This window comes from Rhinichthys klamathensis, unplaced genomic scaffold (assembly GCF_029890125.1).
Source record: "Rhinichthys klamathensis goyatoka isolate OS25496 unplaced genomic scaffold, OSU_Roscu_1.1 h1tg000256l_1, whole genome shotgun sequence".
Taxonomy (NCBI): domain Eukaryota; kingdom Metazoa; phylum Chordata; class Actinopteri; order Cypriniformes; family Leuciscidae; genus Rhinichthys; species Rhinichthys klamathensis.
In genome coordinates this window covers 1,039,877-1,057,055 of record NW_026606778.1, presented here as the reverse complement: position 1 = coordinate 1,057,055, position 17,179 = coordinate 1,039,877, and the positions used below count along the sequence as shown (strand labels likewise).

The 17,179-nt window shown below is 37.0% G+C and overlaps 3 protein-coding genes across 4 annotated transcripts; all 3 read right to left on the bottom strand.

Moving 5' to 3' along the window:
• Window positions 1-3,577: 3,577 nt before the first annotated feature.
• gja1a (gap junction protein alpha 1a) lies at window positions 3,578-5,769 on the bottom strand. Of its 2 annotated transcripts, none has more exons than XM_056267159.1 (2): window positions 5,693-5,769; window positions 3,578-5,265 (listed from the first exon to the last, which is right to left on the bottom strand). In XM_056267159.1, exon 2 carries the CDS (start codon window positions 5,030-5,032, stop codon window positions 3,968-3,970), a length of 1,065 nt encoding a protein of 354 aa, XP_056123134.1. In that variant the 5' UTR covers window positions 5,033-5,265; window positions 5,693-5,769; the 3' UTR covers window positions 3,578-3,967. The 2 variants fall into 2 exon arrangements, with proteins under 2 accessions (XP_056123134.1, XP_056123136.1); XM_056267161.1 differs by having other exon boundaries at window positions 3,578-5,068.
• A 1,459-nt stretch (window positions 5,770-7,228) lies between these two features.
• Window positions 7,229-10,788, bottom strand: LOC130101438 (synaptotagmin-like protein 2). Its single transcript, XM_056267158.1, has 10 exons — window positions 10,439-10,788; window positions 10,135-10,220; window positions 9,864-9,974; window positions 9,191-9,363; window positions 8,961-9,063; window positions 8,706-8,867; window positions 8,481-8,559; window positions 8,259-8,358; window positions 7,555-7,760; window positions 7,229-7,424 (listed from the first exon to the last, which is right to left on the bottom strand). The coding sequence occupies exons 1-10, from the start codon at window positions 10,764-10,766 to the stop codon at window positions 7,285-7,287; spliced, it is 1,488 nt and encodes a 495-aa protein (XP_056123133.1). The 5' UTR covers window positions 10,767-10,788; the 3' UTR covers window positions 7,229-7,284.
• A 58-nt stretch (window positions 10,789-10,846) lies between these two features.
• On the bottom strand, window positions 10,847-16,837 carry LOC130101483 (synaptotagmin-like protein 1). Its single transcript, XM_056267237.1, has 8 exons — window positions 16,548-16,837; window positions 13,315-13,460; window positions 12,957-13,038; window positions 12,732-12,777; window positions 12,575-12,614; window positions 11,640-12,001; window positions 10,941-11,036; window positions 10,847-10,861 (listed from the first exon to the last, which is right to left on the bottom strand). Exons 1-8 carry the CDS (start codon window positions 16,673-16,675, stop codon window positions 10,847-10,849), a joined length of 915 nt encoding a protein of 304 aa, XP_056123212.1. The 5' UTR covers window positions 16,676-16,837.
• Between the last annotated feature and the right edge of the window lie 342 nt (window positions 16,838-17,179).

Here is a 17,179-nt window from a genome sequence, read left to right as displayed (position 1 = left end):
CTCTCCAGCAATCTCTAAAAATTATTCAATAGATAACGTTCTACTGTGATTGGATCATCCTCTTCAGCGTAGAGAAAAGTAACAGGTACACACGTGATCCTCTGTTACTTCATCTGCTGTGCAGTGGGCACCTGAAAAAAGATTATGAGAAATTAATTACCAGTACCACTAAACCGAAAATAAATGAAAATAACTAGAAAATTGTTAGGTGTATTTATTTAAACTCATCGTATCTGACCAATCAGAGGACCCGTCCATTTCATTAACTTTAGTGATGACCGCACTTCTTAAAGTTAGCCGCCAGATGGCAGTCGTGTTACATTGGGCGCATGCGGTTGCAGTTTACCGCAGTCCTTCGAGTTCCAGGCAAGTCACTTTAGTACATTTTCCCGCCGATATTGTACAAATGCTTTATTATACACTTTATTAATATTTATTATACAGTTACAAATGCTTTATTTAGATATTATTTAGTCATAAGACTTTCAGCATTGCCACTCACTGGTGTGAGTCACATAATGGTATCATTACACTCTCCTGATGTATGAATTAAAACAACAACATAGTGCCATCACATGACAAATAGGATAGGAAGAACAAAATATCATGAAAGCACCATCCAGCTAACAAATGCTCTAAGAACGTTTTACCGTACTAACATTCCCATTAAGTTATGAAAACATTATATCTGAATGTTCTCAGAAGAAAAACGTCCTTTTTAAAAAATGTTTAAAAAACGTTTTCTTGGTTATACGAAAGTTTAAGGAAACATTCCATTTTGCAAACATTATGAGAACGTTCTGAAACAAGTATTAACATTTAAAGAACATTATTAAAGACCAGAGAATTTTGAACGAATATTCTATTAACGTTACTGGAAGAACGTTTTTGAGAGAACCTTGCCAGAACGTTAACCAAAGTTAAGAACGTTCCCTGTTTAACGGGCCCTCTTCTAATACCAACTTAAATTTTAAGTTAATTTTAAGTTTAAGTCAAGTTAATTTCTTGCTTCATAAAACTTTTAACAAGGACTATATTTCAGTTTTCTTCCATTTTAGTCATCTACACAATTTGCATCATGGACTCTCTCAATTCTGGACAACAGGGAGAAAAACTAAAACTGAGGTCAGTTATTTGTCATGTCATGAGCCCAAAACAATTATGTCATGAGTTTTTGTTACATAAAAGTGAGAAACTATGCCAACTGTGAAGCTTATTGTGTTTTCTCCTTTAGCCATGCCCTTTGCCTTTGTTAGTACAGAAGACAAATTCACCCTCAAAAGTATCTCAAAAATCTTGGAGCGGCTTGAAATCCTGGAGGAAATCACGATCCCTCATCCCACTTAATGTTGAGCTGACTTTAGTCTGTACTCCCGAATAAACCTCAGTGTCACCACAAACCATAAGGCCTATAACCACTCCCTTGTTTGTCCAAATGTATTGCCAAAGAAGAGGCCTGGTTGGAACCATGGAGCTTATGGGTTTAGTGCGAATATTTAGTGTAATTAAAAAGATTGATGTTCATGGCATGTAAAGTTCACCTAATAGACCAAGACAAGCTGTTTCTACAAAGACTTTAAGTACTAGGCCTACATCAAAAGCGCACCCCGCACACTGAGAACAAAATGTTTATTATTAGACAGTTTGTGGTCCTGTTATTTATGCAAGTATGGTATCAAACATGTGCTATTCCATAAAGTTACACACAATTAGACACCGCAAATTTATATATGGTACGTTGTAATGCAATCGGTATGGCAGAACGTTCTGAAACTAACAGAACTAGACCCTGCTGTTTTCAATTAAACTGGCAGGCTGAAAGGTATGTCCGGCCGCCTCAGAACGTACAGTCGGCCAAGCAAGAGTAAAAGATGAGCTTGGCTGCACTTACATTTTATATGTGTACTTTCTAGGTTTCTATTTTGAACCTAAAAATGGAATTTAAAACAAAAATAGGTTTTAAAGTTTGTCAGGACAACCTCAGTGGAAAAATCTTGACATTTGAAGATTTAGGCCTTATGAAGTTTGAAAACATGAGAATTTTTTCAGTTTGAATGTTATTATTGTGTAGTTGCATTACTGTTGCTAGGGTGTTCTGAGTTTTTGGTATGGTGCTTTGGGTGGTGTTTCTATTCTCTTTGCAGTTGCTAGGGTGGATGATAGATAGATAGATAGATAGATAGATAGATAGATAGATAGATAGATAGATAGATAGATAGATAGATAGATAGATAGATAGATAGATAGGTAGATAGATAGATAGATAGATAGATAGATAGATAGATAGATAGATAGATAGATAGATAGATAGATAGATAGATAGACATAAACAGAATTACTGATGACTAACAGTGATGTATTTATCAGTTTATATTGGGAAATAAACAACGTAGAACCACTACGGTAAGTTAAAAAACTTTTCAAACACTTTACTTTTGAGACATCATAGTGTAATCATGTTGGTCGCTGGTGGTTCATCCAGGCTATAAAGCTTGAGGCAGAGTTTCAGTTGAAAACTAAGTGTTTTACTGAGTTATTAAACCTTCTTCAAAGTCTCATTTCATGACTGAAGAACATTCAAGTTTACAAGAGCCAGATTTCAATAAGGTCATATTTGATCATCCAAATAAGGAATGAAAGAAATGCCAACAAATTTACCTTGTAAGATTTTTTAATGCCTTTGAAAATGTGCAATTTTTTTATTTTTTTTACATACGATAGTAAATAGCAAATAATTCCTAATTCCTTTTATGCTACATAACCACACCTTGTCCTTGATGCACTATAGCCCAGATTTAACTAAAACCTTTTTTTAGAGTAAAGTGCAAATACACAGTTCACATTTTTTTTATTTTTGCCTTTCTCTTCAGCCACATGTGGTTGGCAGACTTGAGTGTAAGCATGTGTTTTCATTTAGCCCTTCAAATAAATAGGAAACTCTGAGAACAGAAGAAAAAGTGAATCTAATTAACTCGTTTTAATTTCAGACTCTTTTAAGGCTTTCATTTGTCAATCAGAGGGAGTCAGTTTGCACTGGGGAATTATGTGAATATGTTAACCGACATTTATGTCAACACTTTACAGAAAACACTGATAAACAGTCAGGTGGCTTGCTGTTGATATTTACTGGCCCACAGCAGAAGACTATGTACAGTTACTGTAAAGGTTCCAGAAAACAGTGCTCCATTTATACGAGCTGGCTAACTTCCCGTAATGGAAAAACGCTGTCGGAAAAAAGAATAATGGAAAAAAAGTTAAGATCCTGCTGGAGTAGAATGAATGGTCTTAATTTATTCCAGTAGGGTTAAACTTGATAGATTTTCTTGTGCTCCAAAACAGACTTGATTTCACTCTTATTTTCTGATAAATATAAAAGTGTTTGCTGTATCTAAATCGCATATGAGTACTTTTGGGGTTTTAGTTCTAGTCAGGAATAACCCTGGGTGATATACGACATGCTGAACCCCATCTAGAGCCATTTGATCATTTCAAATTATATAAAAAATTAAAAAAGAGTTATATATATATATTAATATAATCTATTTGAAGTTTCAAAAAATCCATTTGTCTATTGAGGTAAATGCAAAATGGTGTTTAAAATGAGGGAAACATTTTAAAGAAATGCTGACCAGTTACAGAACTTACAATTTCCATTACATATTTTAAGCTGAATGAGTGTATGGACACATATGCATCATCCAGCCATATACTTACTGTATTAAATGTTTATTTTAGAGTAAACCTGTAAAATTAGTGTATCTGATTTTCGCAATCATGGCTCATAAATACAGTTCACTTAAAAAAAACAACTGTTTGGCATGAGTTACAATAGCAAAAACGAATAAAATAAATATATACGCTGAACCATCATTCTTTGGGTGTCAGTTACAGTGTCCTTTTCACAGTTTATTTAAATGTTCACCACTTGTGAAAGAAATTGTCTATGGGCCTGTGCTTAAGGCTTCTGCTAGATGTCAAGATCATCCGGCCTGGCCCGACTGCTCGCTCGACTACTGGGTCGAGGTTCAAGCTCTTTGAGCAGCAGAAGATCCTTCCCCAGAGTTACTTTCTCAGGATATGGAAAGCGCTGGGTATGACCCAGCTGATTCTGTTCTGTACTGTAGTTAGTCCAGTTCTGCTCATTAGCCTGCTTGTCGTAATTGTCAGAGGAGTTGGACTTGTCGCCCCTATCTAGGTTGTACCCCAGATTAGGGACGGGGGCCGAGCAGTCGTTGTAATAGTCGTAACTGGACAGGTTCCTTGGGCAGGGCTTGATATTACAAGTGCTGTCAAAGTTTTTCGCAGACTCTCTGATTTGGTCCTTCATCCTCTTGAGAATCACGTAAAAAAACTCAAAGACGTTGAGGGCCAGAGAGACCAGCGAAACAACCAGCATGAAGATAATAAAAACCGTCTTCTCAGTGGGACGAGAGAGAAAGCAGTCCACTTTATGCGGACAAGGGAACCTTTGACACGTATAGACTGCTGACAGCTTGAATCCGTAAAGGTGCCACTGTATCAACAGGAAAACAACTTCAAATACAGACTTTAACACGATGCTCATTATATACGTGTAATATATCCCTCCTCTCATTTTGATCTTCCCGTGATCTTCCAGGCCGTACTTGAACTTACTCGTTTCGATTTTCCGCAGGAGCACATCCACATCTCCGCCTTTGCTCTGGATGTCTCTTAGTTTCTCCTCCTTTTTATTTAATTTCTCCTCCTTGTGCATGAGGAACACGATGTGGCTGAGGTACAGGAGAGTCGGCATGGACACAAATATGATCTGCAGCACCCAGAAGCGCACGTGGGAAATGGGGAACGACTTGTCGTAGCACACGTTCTCGCAGCCGGGCTGCAGCGTGTTGCACTTGAACGCCGACTGCTCGTCTCCCCAGGCGGACTCCACCGCCGTCCCCAACACCAGGATCCGGAAGATGAAGAGGACGGAGAGCCAGATTTTGCCTCCTGCCGTGGAGTACGCCTGGACCTTGTCAAGAAGTTTCCCCAGTGCACTCCAGTCACCCATGATGAAAGATTGAGCAGCAGATGACCAACCTTCAAGCTGAAAAGGAGAGTAAATTCAATGAGTGTTATAAACACAGATGAACCCTGGTGTTATACACATCCGAGTGGTCTCCTCGCTCCCCATATCACTGCCAAATACAATAACACAAGTCCTTGGCTCATCTTCAGAAATGTTCATGGGTCAATCTCCACTCTGAATGAATGTTCTGGGGTTTTCTCTTTTCAGCAGCTAACCTAAAAACAAAAGTTGCTTTTTTAACTATATAAAAATCAAAACAAAGGAAATAGGCTAAAACACATATACTAACTAAAGGACAACATATTTTTTAAAAATAAAAGTATATTCACATAATCAAAAATAGTCTTTTCTGGAATGCAAACTACTCAGGATCAACACTTTTATCACATTTCAGCAGATATTGAAATTACTTAAAAACAAAACTAACTTAGTTATATATTTCGAAAAACAAGGATCCAGGCTACAACCAAACGAACTAAATGACGCCATTAAAAAAATTAAATAGGCTTCAAAAAAACAAAAACATACACATACCTAATCCGCTAGGCTATAACGTTAATATACAAAAAACACCGAGTTTTATCATGCCGTTTTAAGTATAAACATATCTCCAATCCATGTTGTACGAAGCTTATTTCTTACCTGGAAAGTCGTTAAAACCCCAAAACTTCTTGACAGTTACGATGACTATCTGTAACACATTTCAATTATACATTTCCCATCCCAATTATTAATAAGTAACTTAGTTTCGATATCAAATTAAGTTCTCCTACGGCAAATGTTCGGTCATGCCATCCGTCGGAGGGATTGAGTCAGAAAGGAGAAAAGTTAAACGTCAGCTGACTCAAACTTCTGGACTTCGAGAACTTCTCCATCTCCGTTATGTTTTTGAGAGGAAATGGCCTGGAACAAGAGAGTGCTGTGAAGTTGGGAATTACCGCCATCTGGTGTAGAATCAGTAACACGCCACAGAACAGAAGCAAACTGGCTTCAAAATGTTAGGGCTTGTTACTGTTCATCTGTTGTTACCATGACAACGACAGGTATGAAAGCGAGGCTGTGAGGGATAGACTTGGCATCCGCTGTAAAAGCTATGTTCTAAATCACTTTTAGTTTCCACACCTTGTCTTGTCTAGTTTTTTGCTGACTGAAATTTCTTGGAAATATATTTTTGCAGTGTTTCGTCAGCAGAACAATCCAAAAACACATTAAATAACAGTGGCTACAACCCACTAAAGAGATGTATGTTTAGTTCATCCCTCACAGCCTCGCTTTCATTCCCGTTAAAAAATCAAAGATGGCTCTGCTGTGAATAAGGTCCATTTGAAAGAATGAAGTCAGTTTTCAACGGCTTTGGTCAGGATTTTATTTTATTTTAGATTTTATTTTAGAGTTGTTGTTGTTGTTTTTATTTTTTTGTAAATTAGGTAAATTAATGAAAGCATTCCATTTAACAAGCTCAATTTATGTAACAAATAACTATATTTAATCTACAGGGGATTGTGTAGATTAGAACACATTACAGAATAATCTGTATATCAAATGTAGGGCTGTCAAACGATTAATCGCATCCAAAATAAAAGTTTGTGTTTACATAATATATGTGTGTGTACTGTGTATAATTATTTTGTATATAAATGCACACATGTATATATTTAAGAAAAATATGTTATTTATATATAAAATGTTTATATTTATATAAAATATACATTATATATAGGCTACATTCAGTCTATATACAGTATATACATGCAAATATTTCTTAAATACACATGCATGTGTGGGTATTTATGTATTACAAATAATTATACACAGTACACACACATATATTATGTAAACACAAACTTTTATTTTGGATGCGATTAATCGCGATTAATCGTTTGACAGCCCTAATCAAATGTTAATTATATTTCCATTTTTAAAAAAGTGCATTCTATCTTTTTTTATTCAATGAACAGTGAGATTAATGTAAAGACACTAGACAAATTTTGTTTTACTTATTTTATTCTGGAACAAATCACAACACATCTCTTAAAATACTTATCAATTTATTATGTAAAGATATATTATCTATTATGATTAAGCATATTCTACATAGCTATTTCCCAGCACATACTCTTTATATTTTGCAGGATTTAAATGAAGAAACTGATTTGGTCATTGAAAATGCTTGGTTTGTTTTGGGAACCAAGAATTGTTTTTCTCTCGCAACTAAACATTCAAGATCAGGAGGTTCATTTCCTCGGGGTCATGGAGGACCTCAGGGGAAGCTCTCCCTCAACCCAGCAGTTTGGATTGGCCAACATTCTTTTCCATATTTGAACTTCTTCATTCAGTGAATCCATCCAATCAACTTTCTTGCCATAGCTCTTCCCTGCAAATAAATAGAGACACAGTTTAATGAAATGGCTTCAAGAAACCTTCCGTCAGCTTTTAAATCAGGATTCTAGTGTTGTTAAAGTGCAAATACAGGTGCAGTGAAGGAAAGGGTTTTGTTACTGTACCTGTTCCAAGACTGAGGCGCAGACCTCCGAGAAACTGATTAGAGAGTTTGTTGTGATCCCAAACGGTCAATTCGCAGCAGGCCTCACTGACTTCCCCAGCTTTGAACCCGTCATACACCATGGCATGGTTATACACAGGGTCCTGGCTCTTTTTTACAACACGGGTCTTCTGACGGCTTTTCTTTCTGGTGTCCGGTAAAATGTAGCTAAAAAAAAAAAAAAATTAAGAGGTGAATCTCACCGGTTAAGTATGTAATATATTAATTCTATTTTACAAAAAAAAAATATATATATAAAAAAATAATAATAATACATTACTTTTTGTAATGTAATCTCAAAATAACTCATTACAGTAATGAAAATATTTACTTGTGCACATTTTTTTTAAAGTGCTAGAACAGTTATTTTAAACCTTTAAAAATACAACTATATTAAAACTTGATTTGACCATGTGTAAAATGAGGTTGGGAAAATGTTGCCATTTTTACTTTTGTCCTCTAAACCAAACAAAATGAATGAAATGGGTCATCTGTGTTATTTCCTTTCTTCTCATGTCATTTTAATAGATGAAAACAAAACAAAAACACGACACTTCAAACATGACAAAGAGGAAGCGTGAGAGGGAGGGAGAGAGTTAGAGATGGAACAATGGCTTTAGCTGTTTTGAAAGTCAGGTCCGTAACAGATGACAGGCGCACCCTCACCACTTAACAAAAGAATCCACTCCCTGAGGCTTAAGCCCACGTAATTCTTTTGCCTCCCGCAGCCAGACATGAATCTCCCCAGTGCAGTTCTTCGACCCACCTGAAATCAAATAAAGTGTTTTAGAGCAAATACAGTTCGTTAGTCATGAGCAATATTTCTCAAATTAGATGTACAGTATGAAATGAAATACACAGAAGCAACATCAATATTTGAAACTGTACCGGTGGACTCCTGAGGAACATATTTTAGTGAAACTGACAAAAATCCATTAGACTCTTGCGATTCTTGATTCTCTGCAGTCTATAATAATTAAAAAAAGGAATATTCTGTTATACAAGAGGACTAGGTTGACCAGAGACATCACTTTATATGAAAGAAGGCTCTGTTCCTAAACTCTCAATGTTACTTAGCTTTTCTAATCACACAAATATCTTTAGAAGGTGTACCGTTGACTGTAGGTTGTACCAGGTGAGGGCTTCATGTCCCCAGTCCCAGGTCTTAAGACTAATCTCAACCTGCCCCAGGAACACATTTCGGCCCCTGGAGTCATTGTGCCACACGGACAGATTTAGAGTCTTTTCCGGAAGCTCTTCGCGCTTCACTTTGTACTGATTAGAGATTTACAGTACAGATAAGATTAAAATGTTATATCAAATGTAAACATAATATTTCTATCATTTTAGTGTTACAGAGAAACATACTCTCAGAGATTCCACATAAACTGGATTCACGGTCCGTTTCTTAATAGAAGTTTTCCTTTTGCTGCGGCGAGACTTATCTGGATAGAGGTAAGTCTTCACATAACTGTAAAGGAAAGTTTGTTATTCTAGATAGATAGATAGACAGACAGACAGACAGACAGACAGACAGACAGACAGACAGACTTAATGTCATTCATTAGTAGATGTTTTCTTTTAGATTCATAACTCACGGGTCCGTGCGTTGTTTACGAGGATTAGCAAAAGCCAGATCCTGACACTGTTCAATCATAATGATCAGCTCTCCAACAGGGCTGTACATCACTGCAAACTCCACAGAGCCCTGCACCTCAACATTCCCAAAATCCCCCGCATCGCTGTACACGCTCAGCAAACTACTGGTGCGCTTATGTGAGGGGAAAAAATAGCAGGGATAAGTCTCTGGAAGGCTATATTTTTTATTTTTGCACTTTCAATGCCTTCTACTTGGATAGGAAAGTGACTGATGACAGGAAAGGGTGGGAGAGAGACAGGAACATGGGATTGGGAAATGACGCAGATGAATTTAAATGAATACTTGAACCTGCGCCCCACTGGAGCACAACGGCCCTTGTATCATAAGCATGTGCGCCAGACAGCAAAACACCATTTAATGACATTATGCAATGTAGTAATTTCATGGCATACCACTTAAGGTCTATTTAAATGTGTTTCAAAAGTTTTTTCAAATGTTTAATATGCATAAACATCTATTCATTTCCAACACTGTGGCTCTATGGTGCTTTCTAAACAAGTCAACATAATAAACTGTTTATCGGACAATTGACAAGCTTGGCCAAGCAATGGTAAATTGGCCTTTGAACAATGTTAAAAACAGAAAGTGGAAATGAAAATCGTCCAGCTTACATCAGTAAGAGACAATGCGCTAGCTGAATAGCCTTTTCTGCTAGAGAGATCTGACCCATAGCTGGACAGTGAAGTTTCATCATCATCGTCATCTGAATCGACTCCTTCGTCCTGCAACATAGAAGACAATATAAACAAAAACAGCAAAACTTTACTTTTTATAGTCAAGCAACTTACTCTGATCAACACTTCACACTGCAGAGGATGATGAAATGATATTTCAAGTACAGCAAAAGTATGAATTATAATTGTAGGACGAACAGTAGCTCACCTTCCAAGCATCTGCAGTGTAGGAAGGCGTTTTACATGTGGAAGCCTCAAGTAAAGCCTCTAGAACGGACACCCCATGTTTACTTCCTAAAGACATCAAAGAATAAAGCAAAGCTCAAACCAGATATAAATCCATGAAAATCTACAGGGAGAAATCGAACAGGTTAAACCGGAGCTTAGGTGAACATACAATACTGGGTGCGTCTTTCTCGAATATCAGCCCTTAAGGGCACTTCAGAAATCAGACACGCCACTGTATTAACATGGTGACTAAGCCTCTAGTATTAGATATCAGAACCATTTACCTTTCAACTCTGTTGGATCTGGAGATTCAGATGGTATAATGACTATTGTGGGAAGCGTATCATCTCTAATCTCCTGCTTTGGCTCCAGTGCGGTGATCTTCTGCAGGACAGGCGGTCTTGCCCTTTGAGCTCTTGCGAGGACACTCAGTAGAATATCGGCACTGTCCTCCTCATCTTTCAATTCTGAAGAACCTTGACCCAGTCCAGGATCATCTACACTTGTAGATTTAGCTGGTTGAATTGGTTCAACGGATGATTTGTCGATATGTTCAGAGTCAACATCCAATCCAGCATCTTTAATGTGCACTAATTTCCCATCATCTGTCATTGAAAGATACTCTTGGCTTAATTTTCTTAAAACCTGACTTGTGTGGGTTTCTTTTGGGAAGTTCTGATCATTTGATAACTTTATTTTTTCTTTATCTTCATGGGCATCAAGAAGTCTTTGCACAGTTTTGTCACTGACACCTCGTATCGCTTTAAAATCTTTATTCACACTAACATCAGCTGTTTTATTCTGCTCCTTTAAATTAGACGTTTTCTTCTTTCCCATCTCGACTGGGCCGTCATCGCCAGAATCAGTGGAAGCGTCTTTTCCCTGCAGAGTGTTAGAAGGAAATTCATGAGAACTCATTTCAATTTGCCATTTTAATGACTGACTTTGGGATGCTTCTTCAGCAGAGGAATGCTTATTGATTTGTTCCTCACCAGCTACACGCTCAACTATTTGATTCGCATCCGTCTCGGCACGTAAACCAGTGCTTACATTTTTTCCTCCACCTCCCTTCCTGTCTGAACTTGCTTCATCATTAAGAAAATCACTAGAGACCATCCTTCTCTTATCATGCTCATTAGTCGAGTCTGAGGGACTCAGTTTATCCGTTTCAGACTCTCTAAATATAAGTTCAGCTGAACACTGCTGATCTCTGCCTTTGTTATCTTGGAAAGCATTAGAAGACTCATTAGACTTCTCTGAACCTTCATGATCTGAGTGTCTAGTGAATTCTGGTCCATCACTTGTGAAAACTAAGGAAGTCTGTGGTTGAATCTGAAACTTGGTCGATGAACATCTTTCTAAGAATACATCTTGGTTAAAGTCTAGAGATTCAATTTGAAATGATGTCTGATCCATGAAATTTAAAGACGGACTTGATGTGTGCTGCTTCTCTTGGGTCTCTGTGTTCTCAACATGTGATTTTACCTCTTTTAGTTCAGGTTCAACACTATTGCTTTCATCATGCACAGGCTTCACTGCGTTCGGTTCGAGGGAAATCTTCACCCAGTTCTCCTCAAACGATTGATCTTTCTGTAGTGCTGGAGGGAGTGAAACTTTTCGCCTTGGCTCTCGATTTGTTGCATGTTTTGCGGGGCCTCTTTCGGGTTTAGTGTCTTGAACTGCTCTTGAGAAGGGGAAAATGGTTGTTATTCGGTCATCAGAGAGCTGTTTGGGTTGTGCTTCTGTTGAATTGCGTTTTGGGTCATTGCCATTGAGGACATGATTGCCATCAATTTCAGCTTGAAGTTTTATTTTTCTACCAGACACTCTTGGAGTGGATGAAGCCTCTGCAAATACAAACACCAAAACATCACCAAATCAATCTGTTTTTTTTTTTTTTTTCAAATGTAAACCAGCGTTTTTTTCTTATTAATAATTTTATTCAACATTAAACTGAAGATTAAATTGATGATTACATTTAATTAACATGCATTAAATTGATCAAAAGTGACAGTAAAGACCTTTACATTGTTATACAATATTTCGAATAAATAGTAAACACTGTTCTTTTGAACCTTTTCCAAGAAAATATTAAGTTGCACAACTGTTTTCCACATTGATAATAATAAGAAAAGCAACAAATCAGCATATTAGAATGATTTCTGAAGGATCATGTGACACTGAAGACTGGAGTAATAATGCTGAAAATTCATATTTGCCATAAGAGGAATGAATACATTTCAAAATATATTAATATAGAAAACAGTTATTTTAAATTGTTATATAATATTTTAATCTTAACAACCCCATATTTTTGAACGGTAGTGTAATTCCCTACAAAGCACTGAAATTCTGAATTTACTTGATCATTCATATATATAAATAGGATATATATGTTTTATCATGTAATTCAAACTCACCATCATCCGTAAAGTCATCATCAGTATATTGATGATAAGTCTGTGAATAAATAGAAACAAAATAAAATAAATATATATTTTTAATATTTAATTTAATTTAACTTATTTTCTGAATACTTACAGAAAAACTCAATATAATATACAGTATGTGACAAACCTCTTTACTAAGGGCCGGATGAATTAATCTAGGGTCAGCAAATGGACTGCAGTGGAAAGAAAAAATGTAGCATAATATTAATTTGTATGCAGTATTCAGACATAACGATAATCTAAGGCATTGTCTGTCCTGATTTAATCTAGCCTACATATTGAAAATCTATATATTGAAAATCCACCCAAAATACATGTTGATGGCATTTTCTGTGAAAATAAAGGCCATTACTGTGGAGGTGTGCTGAGCTCCTCCTTTTCATGCTCTTTGTCCTCGTCTACTATGTCATTCAGGAAAGGGTTGGTTTTATGGGCTAAGTTAAAAAAAGAAAGAGTACATATACAGTAATCAGTTCTGACATACAAAAAACTTCTTGATTCAAATCTAGAAGCAAAGTAGTTCGTATTCACTTAACAGTGAAATGTAGTTTTACGGTTACAGCAATGAAGAGCAATGCAGAGCATGTTGACTCAAATGACTCAGAGTCCAGAAAGTTTGAAATGTCCAGACAGGTGTGGTGTGTGTACTCAAAGATAAAATTCTTCTTAACAGCATCAGCTCAATAAGGAAGGCATGAACTCCTACATACCTGCTGTTTTCTTCCATCTCATGGAGGTCCGTACCACTGCGGTGACATCCGTCTGCAGCCCATATCGCTTGACCCTGAGCTCTTCAAACCACTCACCTGTTAATGTCTTCAGCTTTTGAAGGTCAGGAACTGACTGCCTCAGTGTCCTGGTATGACAGAAAAAGCAAAGACAGGATTCCAAACAGTGAAAAGTGTGCAAAAATCATTATAACATACACTCACCGGCCACTTTATTAGGTACCCCATGCTAGTAACGGGTTGGACCCCCTTTTGCCTTCAGAACTGCCTCAATTCTTCGTGGCATAGATTCAACAAGGTGCTGGAAGCATTCCTCAGGGAGTTTGGTCCATATTGACATGATGGCATCACACAGTTGCCGCAGATTTGTCGGCTGCACATCCATGATGCGAATCTCCCGTTCCACCACATCCCAAAGATGCTCTATTGGGTTGAGATCTGGTGACTGTGGAGGCCATTTTAGTACAGTGAACTCATTGTCATGTTCAAGAAACCAATTTGAAATGATTAGAGCTTTGTGACATGGTGGAAGTAGCCATCAGAGGATGGGTACATGGTGGCCATAAAGGGATGGACATGGTCAGAAACAATGCTCAGGTAGGCCGTGGCATTTAAACGATGCCCAATTGGCACTAAGGGGCCTAAAGTGTGCCAGGAAAACATCCCCCACACCATTACACCACCACCACCAGCCTGCACAGTGGTAACAAGGCATGATGGTTCCATGTTCTCATTCTGTTTACGCCAAATTCTGACTCTAACATCTGAATGTCTCAACAGAAATCGAGACTCATCAGACCAGGCAACATTTTTCCAGTCTTCAACTGTTCAATTTTGGTGAGCTCTTGCAAATTGTAGCCTCTTTTTCCTATTTGTAGTGGAGATGAGTGGTACCCGGTGGAGTCTTCTGCTGTTGTAGCCCATCCGCCTCAAGGTTGTGCGTGTTGTGGCTTCACAAATGCTTTGCTGCATACCTCGGTTGTAACGAGTGGTTATTTCAGTCACTGTTGCCCTTCTATCAGCTCGAACCAGTCTGGCCATTCTCCTCTGACCTCTGGCATCAACAAGGCATTTCCGCCCACAGAACTGCCGCTCACTGGATGTTTTTTCTTTTTCGGACCATTCTCTGTAAACCCTAGAGTAGATTAGCAGTTTCTGAAATACTCAGACCAGCCCTTCTGGCACCAACAATCATGCCACGTTCAAAGTCACTCAAATCAACTTTCTTCCCCATACTGATGCTCGGTTTGAACTGCAGGAGATTGTCTTGACCATGTCTACATGCCTAAATGCACTGAGTTGCCGCCATGTGATCGGCTGCTTAGAAATTAAGTGTTAACGAGCAGTTGGACAGGTGTACCTAATAAAGTGGCCTGTGAGTGTATATTGCAAAATAAAAAAAAATGATTAGTTATTTATCATAAGTTCGTTCAGGGTTCACTAGCATACTTAGTGCTGTATTCGATACAATATGTCACACTAATTTGCAAGACAGACTACATAGCTGGATTGGACTTTCTGACACCGCATTGAACAGGTTTAAATCTTATCTCACAGAATGTTACAAATTTGTCCACTTGGGTACTAATAGATCTGAGACTGTGCCATTACAACTGGGTGTCCCTCAGGGGTCAGTGTCCTACTCGGTTTAGTACCTATATTATTTCTATGCTGACGATGACACCCAGATTTATTTTAGCACTCAGCTTGATTTCACCTCTGCCTCTTCAACTCTCTCTGCTTGTATTTTGAAAATAAAGGCCTGGATGAAACATAACTTTCTTAAATTAAATTGCTCTAAAGCTAAAATGTTGTTAATCGGCACTCCAAATAATGTTAATAAATGTATTAACTTTAAACTTACCGTGGACAATAGCCTAATCTCCCCTTCAGTCATTCACGTCTTGACTTTCACACCTTAACGCCGACACATTACCCCTGTGCTTCTTCAACTACACTGGCTCCCAGGTCAATCATGCATCGTTTTAAAAAAAAAAGGTAATGATTTTAACTGAAAAAGCAGTACATGGGTTGGCTACAGTTCACATTTTGTGAGTTGGTTACACCATCTATACCTTCTCGTTATCTCTATTCTCCTGGTTCTCAATCTCTTCATCTTTGTAAACTCAAAACCATTGGAGGGAGGGCTTTCTTGCATTGCTCCAAATTTATGGAACTTGATTAAGAATTTCTCCTTATTTTGATTGTTTAAAGAAACTTTTCAAAACTTCTCTTCATCCTTTTAGTAGTTTTTAATCTGTAATTATTAATGTGATTATTGTTATATACTATGTATTATTTGTTATTTTGCATTCTATAACATGTTGTAACACAGGGAGTATGAGAAAGTAGCATTACTAATAAAATGTATTATTATTACTATTATTATTATACTTAAGTAAGCACACTTTTTTCAGAGACCCACTGTCAATGTTATTTTCACTAAATATGGGTCAACCGGTGCTCACACTTTGTTTATCATAACAACAAGTTGCAGTATGGCATCAAAATATTTACAATTTCAATGTCCCACCATGCCAAGGCCTATACTGACATCAAACTTAGCAATCTTTCAAGAAAGTATTTGAACTGTGTACTCAAGTACACAGTACTGTGTACTTTCTGTGTACTCAAGCGCTTGAAGTACACAGAAAAGCGCTATATAAATGTAACGAATTATTATTTTTAACTGTAATTTTGTCTTAATTACCAACATTTTTAGATATATAAAAATGCCAACATTCAAATTAATAAATAAGTGAATACACAAATTGTTTACAATTATTAAATAATAATAAAAAAAACATTACATTTAACAATTCAATTTTATAAAAATAAACAAATTAAATTAGGAAAAAGAATAACAGTGAATTCCTAAAAACTTTTATGGGGGATAACCATGAGGATAACAGGAAAATACATCATCATTGTTTTGGGTTCAATAGTAGCATGCGTACTTGTACTTGTACGCTAAAGAAAAAAAATCAATCTTCACTCAGAGATTGCTATTACAAAGAAACGGCAATTAGCACATTGCATTAAACATAGAAAAACAAAATAGATTAAATTAAAAGTAGGAAAAAAATAGTATTTTTTGTAAACAAACTCTAATAATCTTTGTTTTATTTACAACTTAGGAAAATATTTGTTTTACAGTGTACAATAAGACAAGGAAAGGTCTTGCAGTGTAGATCAATCAAACAACCAGTTCTTACCTGACTCGTCCACTCTCCAGTCGCTTTAAATCTTCATCTCTCAGAAGCACTTGTCGGATGGCTGCCTCTTCCTCAGCAGACAGAAAGCTCAAGTCAATCAATTCCGATGCACTTTTTGATTGTTTCATCCTGTTCAATAAAAACAAACGCTTTCCAGCAACCGAGCACTTTCCCCCAAGGTAAGCTAGCTGCAAACCACCGCGTTTTCCTCGAATCAGAAATCTGTCAACCCACTTTCAATCCGTATGAAATCGTGCCTGTACAGGTAAACAGCTTCCGTGTGCTCGAGGAAGAGAGTTACTGCACTTACTTTTAACGCGTGTCACAGTTATTCACATTCACACGGTGTAAAAAAAAGCTAAGGCACGATGTGACGTCATATGTCAACATTTAGTTTGAGAATAGAGTTAATGTTTCCCTACTATGTCCTTCAGGAGCAACCTAGATCCCTAAACCAGAACAAATACAGAGGTGAAAATGTATTTATTTATTTTATTTATTACATTTTCATATTTAATAAATAGTCTCTATAGATAGGCTATTGGTTTTGTTATTGTTATGCGATCCACATAAAGGGTAAATATAGGCCTGTTTTAATCTTATGATTATGAGCTCGACTAAAAAAACACATG